The 12828-nt window shown below is 42.8% G+C and overlaps 2 protein-coding genes across 4 annotated transcripts in view; one reads left to right on the top strand and one right to left on the bottom strand.

Moving 5' to 3' along the window:
* Positions 1-12828, top strand: part of LOC121841796 — a 314557-nt gene that overhangs the window by 160038 nt on the left and 141691 nt on the right. The gene's annotated exons all lie outside the window — the stretch shown is intronic.
* LOC112231940 (zinc finger protein 583) overlaps positions 1-12828 on the bottom strand; it is a 969163-nt gene that overhangs the window by 955496 nt on the left and 839 nt on the right. For 2 of the 3 annotated variants that reach the window (XM_042311879.1, XM_042311880.1), the window contains exon 2: positions 11646-11776. In XM_042311879.1, coding sequence (XP_042167813.1) covers positions 11646-11776 — 131 coding nt within the window. Of the gene's footprint in view, positions 1-4790; positions 6388-11645; positions 11777-12828 lie in introns of those variants that run through there. The other variant, XM_024398329.2, reaches the window with a different exon arrangement.

Raw genomic sequence — 12828 nt, 5'->3', positions numbered from 1 at the left:
ACATGACTGGGAATACAGATTTGCATCTGTTGGTCACAGATACCTTTAAAAAAAGTAGGGGTGTTTGGATGAGAACCAGTCGGTATCTGCTGTGACCACCATTTGCCTAATGCAGCGCGACACATCTCCTTTGCATAGAGTTGATCAGGCTGTTGATTGTGGCCTGTGGACTTTTGACTTCTCAACAGCAGCAGCTTACTTTCAGCAGGGCAAGATCCGCCGCAAACGCACGTAAAATTAGGCTAGCAGTTCTGCTGCCGCCCTAAGCAAGATCAACATATGCCTTCTCTGTGTCATGTATAAATAATATAAAGATTCTTAATGGATTGAGACTATAGTAGAGTAATGTGTATCATGCGCAATTGATGCATTTCAGTTGAGCTTATTCAGTAGCACTTGGAAACGAAACATCGACGCCAACAATACCCATCTGAGAGTTACAATGTTGCAATCACTAGGCACACAACTACCTACAGTAGGAAACAGAGTTGTTATCAATAAGCCACATATCACACGACACGAGTCATGACCATAATTAAAATGAAAATAAAAACATTATCATCCAGTAGAACTGTTTTGTTATTCATAAGGCCTAATGAAAATGTTCATGCCAAGGCTAAATTAAATTAGCTGTGTTTTGATATTTATTAATTAAATATTCACACAAATAGCTTATAAAGCAAGATTATTTGAAAATTATTTTATACAAATACTCTATTTTGAAGTCTTATTACCGTGTAGGCGACTTGTTCTCCTAAATATATTTTTTATTTAAAAAAAATTATATTCACTTGTGATTTTTAGCAGGGATGAAGACGCAACGGGCCATGTTTTGCTTTTCAATAAACCTGTCATGTTGGTATAAGAACATCATTCTACTTTATTACAACTTTACAGGCTAACATGCTGACCACACCGCTTGCGTTACAAAATAAATTTACACATACATGTTATTCAATCATTGAACCCACGCTGCTTGCGAGTGCCTGTGTGGCCAGGCGCTAAAATAGAAATAGGTTCTATTTGTGACCCTGCAAGTCTGGCCTCTCCCATCTCCTCATTGGTTTTTAAGAACATATACCCACATGCCATCTCCTCATTGGTGTTTAGGAGCATATACCCACGTGGGTGATTGAAAGATGAACTGAAGACCACACTCCAATTGGTTGTGGTAATGCACCTTAAAGTTGGTTGCCAACCACCATATACAGTCCAAAGAAGAAGAAGCCTGAAAGAGAAGAGTGTACTATTCACAAACAGTTTACCCTTTTATCTGTGGATTAAGTGTCAGAGTAGAGGACCTTGTGCATTTCAGATAAAGGAACAACCCAATGTTTATGTCCCAGGACAAATTAGCTAGCAACAGCAAGCTAGCTAGCTAGCTAAATTGCCATAAATGTTTAATGCTTTTCGACCTGTTCCCAAATTAATATAATTAGTTCAGAGTTTGTTTTACATTTCAACCTGCGTGTCCTGATTGTGACTGGTGTGGGGGTACAACATCAACATGCACATCCGGATTGGTCAGCATGTACGATTCATTAAAATCATGTCAATGTGATTTTGAGGTCCAACGCCCCAATGCGTTATGAATACAATGCATATGGATGTCCGGTAAATTAAAATCTTGCTGGTCACGTTGTCCGGCGCCAAACGGAAACCCTGGACCAGACCCCCCCCTTTCTTATTTAGGCACCCTTCAGAGTATACCAAAGGTGTGACTAAGTCACTACTATTCGAGTCACAAAGAAGTCTCAAGTCACAAAGTAGAACAGGTTGAGTCAAGTCCAAGTTGTGCATTCTAAGAGCAACTCGCATCACCAGTTATTTCAAGTCAAGTTTAATAAACATAAATACGTGAGCTGAAATAAAATGAGCTGAAATAAAATATCCCAGAAATTGTCCATACACACAAAGGTAATTTCTCAAAAATGTTGGCCACAAATTGATTTAGATCCCTGATAGTGAGCATTTCTCCTATGCCAAGATAATCCATCCACTGGACAGGTATGGCATCTCAAGAAGTTGATTAAACATCATGTTCATTACACAGGTGCACCTTGTGCTGGGGACAAAAGGCCACACTAAAATGTGAAGTTGTGTCACACAACACAATGCCGCAGATGTCTCAAGTTGAGGGAGTGTGCAATTGGCATGCTGACTGCAGGAATATCTACCAGAGCTATTGCCAGATCATTTAATGTTAATTTCTCTGCCATAAGCCACCGCCAACGTTGTTTTAGAGAATTTGTCAGTACATCCAACCGGCCTCACAACCACAGACTACGTGTATGGCGTTGTGTGGGCGAGCAGTTTGCTGATGTCAACGGTGTGAACTGAGTGCCCCATGGTGGCGGTGAGGTTATGGTATGGGCATGCATAAGCTACGGACAACGAACACAATTGAATTTTAGCGATGGCAATTTGAATACACAGAGACACTGTGACGAGATCCCGAGGCCCATTGTCGTGCCATTCATCTGCCGCCATCACCTCATGTTTCAGCATGATAATGCACAGCCCCATGTTACTATATCTGTACACAATTCCTGGAAGCTGAAAATGTCTCAGTTCTTCCATGGCCTGCATACTCACCAGACATGTCATCCACTTAGCCCTGTTTGGAATGCTCTGGATCAACGTGTACGACAGCATGTTCCAGTTCCCACCGATATCCAGCAACTTCGCTCAGCCATTGAAGAGGAGTGGGACAACATTCCACAGGCCACAATCAACAGCCTGATCAATTCTATGCAAAGGCGATGTGTCGCTCTGCATGAGGCAAATGGCGGTCACAGCAGATACCGACTGGTTCTCATCCAGCTCATCCATTTTGTTTTTAAGGTATCTGCGACCAACAGATGCATATCTGTATTTCCAGTCATATATATATATATATATATATATATATATATTGTTGTTGATGTTTTAACGATCTCAGTCCAGCTTTAAACTTACTCTTGAATGTTGTAATAGTAGAACTGACTAATGTGCAATTTCGAAATTGGGTAGTGCATCATCAGTTCCTCTCGTCATGTTAGTCATTGCATACCATAGAGAGATGTAGAACTTGTCAAAAATGTCCAGATCAATTAGCCCACGTCAGCTAATGTTTTTTTATTTTTATGTCGTTTTTTTTTTAGCCCATTCAAGCTCCTGTTTAACCCAATCAAAGCTCTTCTGTCCTGGCACCCCAATGGTGGAAGCAGCTTTTCCTTGCAACTAGGAGCTCCTGCTAAATTACAAAAATGTAATGTCTCAACAAAAATCTGCATGAACTTCATAAACTGCATTCATTCTGTCAATAAAAGTGTCTTGGGAAAAATGTCAATAGTTGAATGGAAGTAATTAAACTGGCACTTGTGAATATATAGCCTACACAGTACAAACACAATATCTAACAGACTTTTTAGGCTTATATATGCGTTATATAGTGCCTTCAGAAAGTATTCATACTCCTCGACTTATTCCACATTTTGTTGTGTTACAGTTGGAGTTCAAAACGGATTCAAAAATGAATAATTCCCCTCACCCATCTACAGACAATACCCCATAATAAAAGTGAAAACATGTTTAGACATTTTAGCTAATTTATTGAAAATGAAATACAGAAATTGACATAAGTATTCACACCCGAGTCAATACTTTGTAGAAGCACCTTTGGTATGCGATTACAGCTGTGAGTCTTTCTGGGTAAGTCTCTAAGAGCTCTCTACACCTGGATTGTGCAAATTTGCCCATTATTCTTGAAAACAATTATTCAAGCTCTGTCAAATTGGTTGTTGATCATTGCTAGACAACCATTTCCAGGTCTTGCCTTAGATTTTCAAGTAGATTTAAGTCAAAATTGTAACTCGGCCACTCAAACAACAGCAAACAGGATGCATGTTTTTGAATATTTGTATTCTGTACAGGCTTCCTTCTTTTCACTCTGTCAATTAGGTTATTGTGGAGTAATTACAATGTTCTATCACAGCCATTAAACTCTGTTTTAAAGTCACCATTGGGGCTCCCAAGATTCTGGATTCTGGGTCCAAGTCCAGGCTCTGTCACAGCCGGTCGCGACCGGTAGACCCATGGGGTGGTGCACAATTGGCCCAGCGTCGTCCGGGTTAGGGGGGTCCTTGTCCCATCGTGCACTAGCGACTCCTGTGGCGGGCCGGGCGCAGTGCACCCTGACACAGTCACCAGGTGCATCCCGTTTCCTCCGACACATTGGTGCGGCTGGCTTCCGGGGTAATTGAGCATTGTGTCAAGAAGCAGCGCGGCTTGGTTGGTTGTGTTTGAGGATGCAAGGCTCTCGACCTTAGCCTCTCCCGAGTCCGTATGGGAGTTGCAGTGATGAGACAACTGGATACCACGAAAAAGGGTCAAAGTAAAAAAATTAAGTCAACATTTGTCTCTTGGTGAAATCCCTGAACGGTTTCCTTCCTCTCCGGCAACTGAGTTAGGAAGGACATCTGTATCTTTGTAGTGACTGGGTGTATTGATACACCATCCAAAGTGTAATTAATAACGTCACCATGCTCAAAGGGATATTCAATGTCTGCTTTTTATTTTTACCCATCTACCAATAGTTGCCCTTCTTTGCGAGGCATTGGAAAACCTCCCTGGTGTTTGCGGTTGAATCAGTGTTTGAAATTCACTGCTCGACTGAGGGACCTTACAGATAATTGTATGTGTGGGGTACAGAGATGAGGTAGTCATTCAAATTTCATGTTAAACACTATTATTGCACACAGAGTGAGTCCATGCAACTTGTTTAGAACATTTTTACTCCTGAACTTATTTTGGCTTGCCATAACAAAGGGGTTGAATACTTTTCAGCTTATCATTTATTATTACATTTGTAAAAAGAAACAATTTAATAAATTTTAAATTCAGGCTGTATCACAACAACATTTGGAGAAAGTCAAGTAATGTGAATACTTTCTGAAGACATTGTATATCACACAATGTCTGGATGCAATATTCTACCCAGGAATATCCAACACTGAAATATGTTACTCTCATTATTCCGAATATATTTGTGGATGTTTTCAGCTGACAGTAAAAAAATCATCTTTCATTAATCTAAACCTTAGAAAGTAACCATTCTGCTCGACAGATTCTATGTTATACAGAGGAATGTTTTTTCTGCTGGTGTGTCCTTAGGTAGCTCCTCTCTGAGAACCTTTTCCCACAGTGCATACAGGTGAACGGCCTCTCTCCCTCGTGGACCTTCAGGTGCATCTTCAGGTTGCCAGCCAGGGCAAAGCGCATGTGACACTGGGTACAGCTGAAAGGTTTCTCACCTGTGTGGACCCTCTGGTGCCTCTTCAGGTCACCAGCCTGGGAGAACCTCTTCTCACACTGGGGGCAGCTGAAGGGTTTCTCCCCTGTGTGGACCCTCTGGTGCCTCTTCAGGTGGTCCTGGCGGGAGAACCTCTTCTCGCACTGGGTACAATTGAAGGGATTCTCCCCTGTGTGGACCCTCTGGTGGATCTCCACCTTCTGGAGGCAGCTGAAGCCTTTGTTACAGAACATGCAGAGGAACCGTTTCTCTTTACTATTGCCTGATGTGGCTCCCCCTCCCTGAGTCTGGGCTCTAGCCCTGTCGTTGGAGTTAAATACCTGATCGAAAAAGACGCGGCCATGTGAATCGGAAGGTGCCATCGACGTGGACACTGGGTCCCTGAGCGCGTGCGAAGGGGAGTGGATTGCGACATTTAGACTGGTCTCTAACCCATCCCTGCAGTCTAAGAAGTCACTGGTGTTGCCCTGTGAGTATCCTTTCCATATAGGAGTCTCGTCTGCATTACATGTCAGAGGAGCGTCGCCTTCCACTTTCACTTCATCTATCACTATAACCTCCCCTTTCTTATCTAGGCACCCTTCAGAGTATATTCTACTACTGTATGGGTTCCAGTCCCCTCTAGACAGATCAGTCTGTGTCTCTAATACCAAGGGCATGATGCCAGGGTCCATCTCTGTCGTATAAGAACGAGACAGATCATTAACAGTCTCTAATGCATCACTTGAGTCTTGATGGGAATGAACTGTCCTTGGGCTTGAGTTTTCATAAAGTAAATATTTTGAGTCAGGAGCAGGAGAACAGCCCAGTCTCCCCAGCAACAGTCTCTCTGGGTCTGATCCGTGGTCAGATCCTGTGTGTAAGAGCCTGCGTGTCTCGGTGTCTGTCTCTGACTTGAGGATGACCTCCGTGATGCTGGGTCGGGTCCTGGGCTGGGGCGTGGTGGCAAGGTCCACCACGGCTACAGGGGGCGCCACTCCAGCCGCTGCTCCAGTCTGAATGTCTCTGCTGTGTTGTGGGTCCTCCTCTCCTTCAGTCTTCTCCTGCTTGAGCAAAGACGATGCTCCAGGACCTACAGCGTCTGCATCCGCAGGCTGACACAAGAGAGAAGATGATTATTATCGGTAAAGGAGTTGAATTCGATAACAATGTCATGGGGAAGTCTCATGTAAGCAAATTGTGATATGTATGTGGCATATGTTCTAGGATTCATCCGATAGTATTGAGCAGCGAGTTGTGCCGGGAAAATAATTCTGGGGCCCTTAGTATTTCCTGATCTGGTAACCTAACCAGGTAAAAGTCAGGACTTTATACAGCCTGGGGTGATTAATCTGTAGTAAAAAGGTTTAATATGGGCTTTTGCAACAGCTAAATGGGGATCCTAATAAAATACATGGTTTGAAAAGAGGATAAACATGGTTGGACAATAAAACTCACAAGACTGCGCTTGTTTTATGCAGGTTTGAATCGTGTAGTCTTGCCCTATGCAACTGTCAGCTATTGTGTTTGATTAATTCCAGTTAATAATTTGATTGAAAAAGTCTAGGTAGCCTAGTCAGCCCAAGTTTGAATATAAACCAAATCTGATCCCATTCACATTTTCTCACTAACAAATGGGCTACAGATACACAACGTTACCACTTTGTTTACCCTGGCCAGAGCGACAGGGAGCATAGTAGGCTAGACTATGCAGCTGCGGTTTTCAGTAGCCTACAGTTGATCAGACTGAGAAACTGTGTTGTCTCCAAGCAATACCGCATGTCAGATAGCTAGGGTTTAGGTGTATATGCTGCCACATTTATGTAACAGTTTTTGATGGTGTCTAAATAAATAAATACCGTGGGAATGTGGAACACCTTGATTTCAGTGAATCTGATTGGTAAAAACACTCAGACTGCAGCAGCACTCTAATGTTGACAGAGAAATTGTGAGAGAGTTGACAAATCCGTGTATGAGGGCTGTCAATTTTCTATAATGCCTGCCACAAGAAGTTAGTCATTCTTGAATGCGCATTATGCATGATTCTGGTTAAATTGGTAACATAAGGGAAATTTTATAGACACTCTTGAAAGCCAGATCAGTGATTATTGCAACAAAAAAAAGCAGGTTCAACTATTTTGATAAAACAATACATTATTTGTGGGTCTTATGGTTGTAGAAGGCTTATATTTATCTTAGGTATAATTTCACAAGCCCTGAATTCATTAGATTTTTTCTGACTGCTTAACATCCAGCGTATTTGACCATTAAATTGTACAACAAAGCTTATTTAGAGAAAACCTTTTTAAAAATGAGATACAGTGCAGTCGGAAAGTATTCTGACCACTTTACTTTTTCCACATTGTTACAATATAGCCTTATTCTAAAATGGATTAAATAAATGAAAAACGAATAAAATCTACACACAATACCCCATAATTATGAAGTGAAAACAGGTTATACATTTTTGGTAATTTATATTTTAAAAACATTTAAAATACCTTATTAATAGAAGTATTCAGACCCTTCGCTATGGAGACTCGAAATTGAGCTCAGGTGCATCCTGTTTCCATTGATCATCCTTGAGATGTTTCTACAACTTGACTGGAGTCCACCTGTGGTAAATGCAATTAATGGGACATGATTTGGGAAGGCACACCCATGTCTATATAAGGTCCCACAGTTGACAGTGCACGTCAGAGCAAAAACCAAGCCATGAAGTTGAAGGAATTGTTCGTAGAGCTCCGAGAGAGGATTGTGTCGAGGCACAGATCTGCTGTCTGCAGCATTGAAGGTCCCCAAGAACACAGTGGCCTCCATCATTCTTAAATGGAAGAAGTTTGGAACTACAAAGACACTTCCTAGAGCTGGCTGCCCAGCCAAACTGAGCAATCGAGGGAAAAGGGCCTTGGACAGGGAGGTGACCAAGAACCTGATGGTGCGTCTGACAAGAGCTCCAGAGTTCCTCTGTGGAGAAGGGAGAACCTGCAGCGCTCCACCAATCAGGCCTTTATGGTAAAGTGGCCAAACGGAAGCCACTTTTCAGTAAAAGGCACATAACAGTCCGCTTGGAGTTTGCCAGAACGCACTTAATGACTCCTGGACCATGAGATTCTCTGGTCTGATGAAACCAAGATTGAACTCTTTGGCCTGAATGCAAAGCATCACGTCTGGAGGACACCTGCCACCATCCCTACGGTGAAGCATGGTTGCGGCAGCATCATGCTGTGGGGATGTTTTTCAGAGGCAGGGACTGGGAGACTAGTCAGGATTGAGGGAAAGATGAACGGAGCAAAGTACAGAGATCCTTGATGAAGTCCTGAGCGCTCTGGAGCAGGTTCTCAGACTGGGGCAGAGGCTCATCTTCCAACAGGACAACAACCATAAGCACAGCGAAGACGCAAAGGGGTTGCTTTGGAACAAGTCTCTGAATGTCCTTGAGTGGCCCAGCCAGAGCCCAGACTTAAACCAGATCTAACATCTCTAGAGACCTGAAAACAGCTGTGCGTTGGTGGATGGAGCGAGACATGATGTCCCAGATGTGCTCAATTGGATTGAGGTCTGGGGAACGGGCGGGCCAGTCCATAGCATCAATGCCTTCCTCTTGCAGGAACTGCTGACACACTCCAGCCACATGAGGTCTAGCATTGTCTTGCATTAGGAGGAACCCAGGGCCAACCACACCAGCATATGGTCTCACAAGTGGTCTGAGGATCTCATCTTGGTACCTAATGGCAGTCAGGCTACCTCTGGCGAGCACATGGAGGGCTGTGCGGCCCCCCCAAAGAAATGCCACCCCACACCATGACTGACCCACTGCCAAACCGGTCATGCTGGGGGATGATGCAGGCAGCAGAACGTTCTCCACAGCGTCTCCAGACTCTGTCACGTCTGTCACATGTGCTCAGTGTGAACCTGCTTTCATCTGTGAAGAGCACAGGGCACCAGTGGCGAATGTGCCAATCTTGGTGTTCTCCGGCAAATGCCAAACGTCCTGCACAGTGTTGGGCTGTAAGCACAACCTCCACCTGTGGACGTCGGGCCCTCATACCACCCTCATGGAGTCTGTTTCTGACCGTTGGAGCAGACACATGCACATTTGTGGCCTGCTGGAGGTCATTTTGCAGGGCTCTGGCAGTGCTCCTCCTTGCACAAAGGCGGAGGTAGCGGTCCTGCTGCTGGGTTGTTGGCCTCCTCCTACGGCCTCCTCCACGTCTCCTGATGTACTGGCCTGTCTCCTGGTAGCGCCTCCATGCTCTGGACACTACGCAGACAGACACAGCAAACCTTCTTGCCACAGCTCCCATTGATGTGCCATCCTGGATGAGCTGCACTACCTGAGCCACTTGTGTGGGTTGTAGACTCCGTCTCATGCTACCACTAGACTGAAAGCACCGCCAGCATTCAAAAGTGACCAAAACATCAGCCAGGAAGCATAGGAACTGAGAAGTGGTCTGTGGTCACCACCTGCAGAACCACTCCTTTATTGGGGGTGTCTTGCTAATTGCCTATCATTTCCACCTGTTGTCTATTCCATTTGCACAACAGCATGTGAAATGTATTGTCAATCAGTGTTGCTTTCTAAGTGGACAGTTTGATTTCACAGAAGTGTGATTGACTTGGAGTTATATTGTGTTGTTTAAGTGTCCCCTTTATTTTTTTGAGCAGTGTATATACACTTTCCCCCCCTACCATTATTAGAGTAAACTAACGGACAACAATACTTCTACTTACAGCTACTTCGTTCACATCTACAGTACCTGTAATTAAATAATTATACATATAATCCTAATTTCCTCTTTCTTCAAGTGCTAGATTATCACTCACAGCGGCCAATCCACCAGTCATTCTGAGCATAACTCCAACCCTTCGATATCCACAGATTAACCCATCTTTCCCATTTCCTTTTGCAATACATCCCTCCATTTTACTATGATGTCTTACAAGGGTCTTGAACGTCCCTATTTGTAACATTTATAAGGATCATTCCCTAACAATGAATAGCTTACCCAACAGTATAATGATATTTCCTATTGACTGATGGTTTTTCAGATCCTGCAACAACAGTTTGTTAGGGTTTTAGTCCAGAAAAATCTGAGAAATTAATTAAATAGCCACCGCTAAATAATTATCCGCAGTGACCCTATATTGCACTGACTATGCCAACGTGTCTCAAACTAGGGGTCTTGAATTAAAAATGGGGTCGCAAGAGAAACTATGAAATAAAATAAGCTTGGTTCATAGAACCCGGGTGACGTCAGTAACCTCCAGGAGCCGCGGTTGTAATAAACTGAGCGGTTTCGGTTTCCTTCCTACAAATAAAATGTGGCTCTATCTTTTATACGGTTTAAGCTACAAAATATTATGACCCCCATCACTGAAAGATAAGACTCAGGAATACATATGTCTCCCTCAATAAATGCCCACAAGTCTCATTAGAACAGAGTGGACTAGACCAGTCACTAAATCAGACTGGTGGAGAAAGAACATCAATGATGATGTTCTTTTCTACACAGAAGATCATACAAAATGATCACCTAATGATTTTCTGAACTTCCCAATATCTTTCTGATCCCTTATTGAGGTCACTAGTTAAGGTATCGTGGCTTTCACCTGGTCAGTCTATGTCATGGAAAGAGCAGGTGTTCTTAATGCATTTTAGAGCCCACTACCCCCGTCGCCCCATGAATGGTTTTGACCACTAACGTTTAAAAAGATATGTTTTGCATGACCCGGTGCTGCGGGTGAGCAGGATTTGCAACCATTCCACTGATTCTAAATAGAAATCTCTACCCACCCTGGGGACCGGGCCAACCAAAACCAATACACGCTCCAAACCATACATTAGGCTATCCATATTTCGAGATATTCTATTCTTTCTATTTCTATGGTGGATTTGCAGCTGCGATTTAGATAATGCATTGATATATAGCTAGCTAGCTGAAACGACAGAGAGAACAAAGAATATAGCTATTTGATCATATCTGTGTGTATATCCAAATATTAATGATGTCTGGAATCCTATATGGTTTCACTGGAATTATCAACAGGCAAGAATCAGACAAACAGCAACCCTCAACAGCTCGTATAGGCACGGTTTAGCTGAGATTCAACTGTTTACAGGTAGTCTTTCTGAAATAATTATTTTCACCTAATAGTATGCCTGTTAACCAAAATGGTGCTCACATAACTTTCCTGTGTCAGTCTGAGGTGGAACCTAAAACGAGAACTTCCTCTCTAGGACAGGAATTACTCAAAATAGGTGCGATAACTTAGTTTGAGGTGGGCCTTTAATAGCGGAGTGAAGGCTTTCTGAAATAGACGTGGCACATTTGATGTACTGTAATGTTTTATGTTACACTATGACACGAACCTCTATCACGATAACATGCTGGGTTGAGGTTGCAGTCTCCTCATTTATAGCTATGGGTTGGTCATCTCTCCACAGGTTGAGTCCCACTGGTTTCACAAAGCTCCTGTGGCATCCAGTGAAATGTTCTTCACCTGAGAGAGTGAATGGAGGAAAGGGGTGGTTAAGTTAGATACTGTGTGATCAGTGCTATATTGTACACTGTCTACAATTGGCAACAATGCAAGGTAACAGTTCTCATAATTTCTTGATATCCTAATTTATTGCTGGATTCTTTTCCATGCACCACATTTTTTTTATTGAGTATGACAATAGGAAATTGGTTAGAAGCTGGTTAGAATATGATACTGTCTTTGTCTGAAATCCAGCTTGCCTACTACTTACTTAAACTGCATACTAATCGTATAACATACTACTTAGTTTTTAAAAAATACAGTAAGCAACAAATACCAACAAACTAGGCTAATCCATTTTTCTACATTAGATGTGTGTCGATTCTGCCTGCACTCCGTCGAGGGACGAGCATCGCGGATGGGTGACGCCATCTGACGTAAGGCAGTGAGGCTCATTGTGCTTTCAAGACAACTGGGAATTCGGAAATAACCGAGGTCAAATAATGACGAAAGTGATCTCCAGGTCGGAAAGTCAGAGCTTAATTTCCGACATGCAATTTCCAGTCAGAGCGAGTTTTTTTTCCCCGAGTTCCCAGTTGTTTTGAATGCAGAGAAGTTGGAGATGTACTTGTTCTGAGTTGTTTTGAACCCGGCATAATACAGAGAAGACGTCATCTAATTGCGATGTTTCCCGCCAATCGTTAGTTTAGTAACTCATTCATATCAGCTGTTGTCAAACACACGTGAGTCTTACTCGAAAGTGAACAGTGATTTATACTAGACGAAAACCCGACATGAGAATAACATACTGGCACTCAAAGCTTACTCAATTTTCGAAAATTCACATACTATAAAAATATTTAGGCATACCTAAAATGCCTATTATTTAGAACAAAAATATAGGTATTAGGACAAAGCAATTCTGTCGGTGGAAGAATACTTTTCTTAATTGACCTTCCTGGTAAAATACAAACATTGTACAATATGGATATCAGAGAAGTATTACATACTATCCAAAAACTGACCAAGTTCCAAACCTGGGTAACATATCCGAACACGAGCAGAGGGGAACG

The sequence above is a fragment of the Oncorhynchus tshawytscha genome, linkage group LG34 (genome assembly GCF_018296145.1).
Source record: "Oncorhynchus tshawytscha isolate Ot180627B linkage group LG34, Otsh_v2.0, whole genome shotgun sequence".
In the NCBI taxonomy this organism is placed as follows: Eukaryota; Metazoa; Chordata; class Actinopteri; order Salmoniformes; family Salmonidae; genus Oncorhynchus; species Oncorhynchus tshawytscha.
This window is presented reverse-complemented; position numbering and strand designations above follow the sequence as displayed.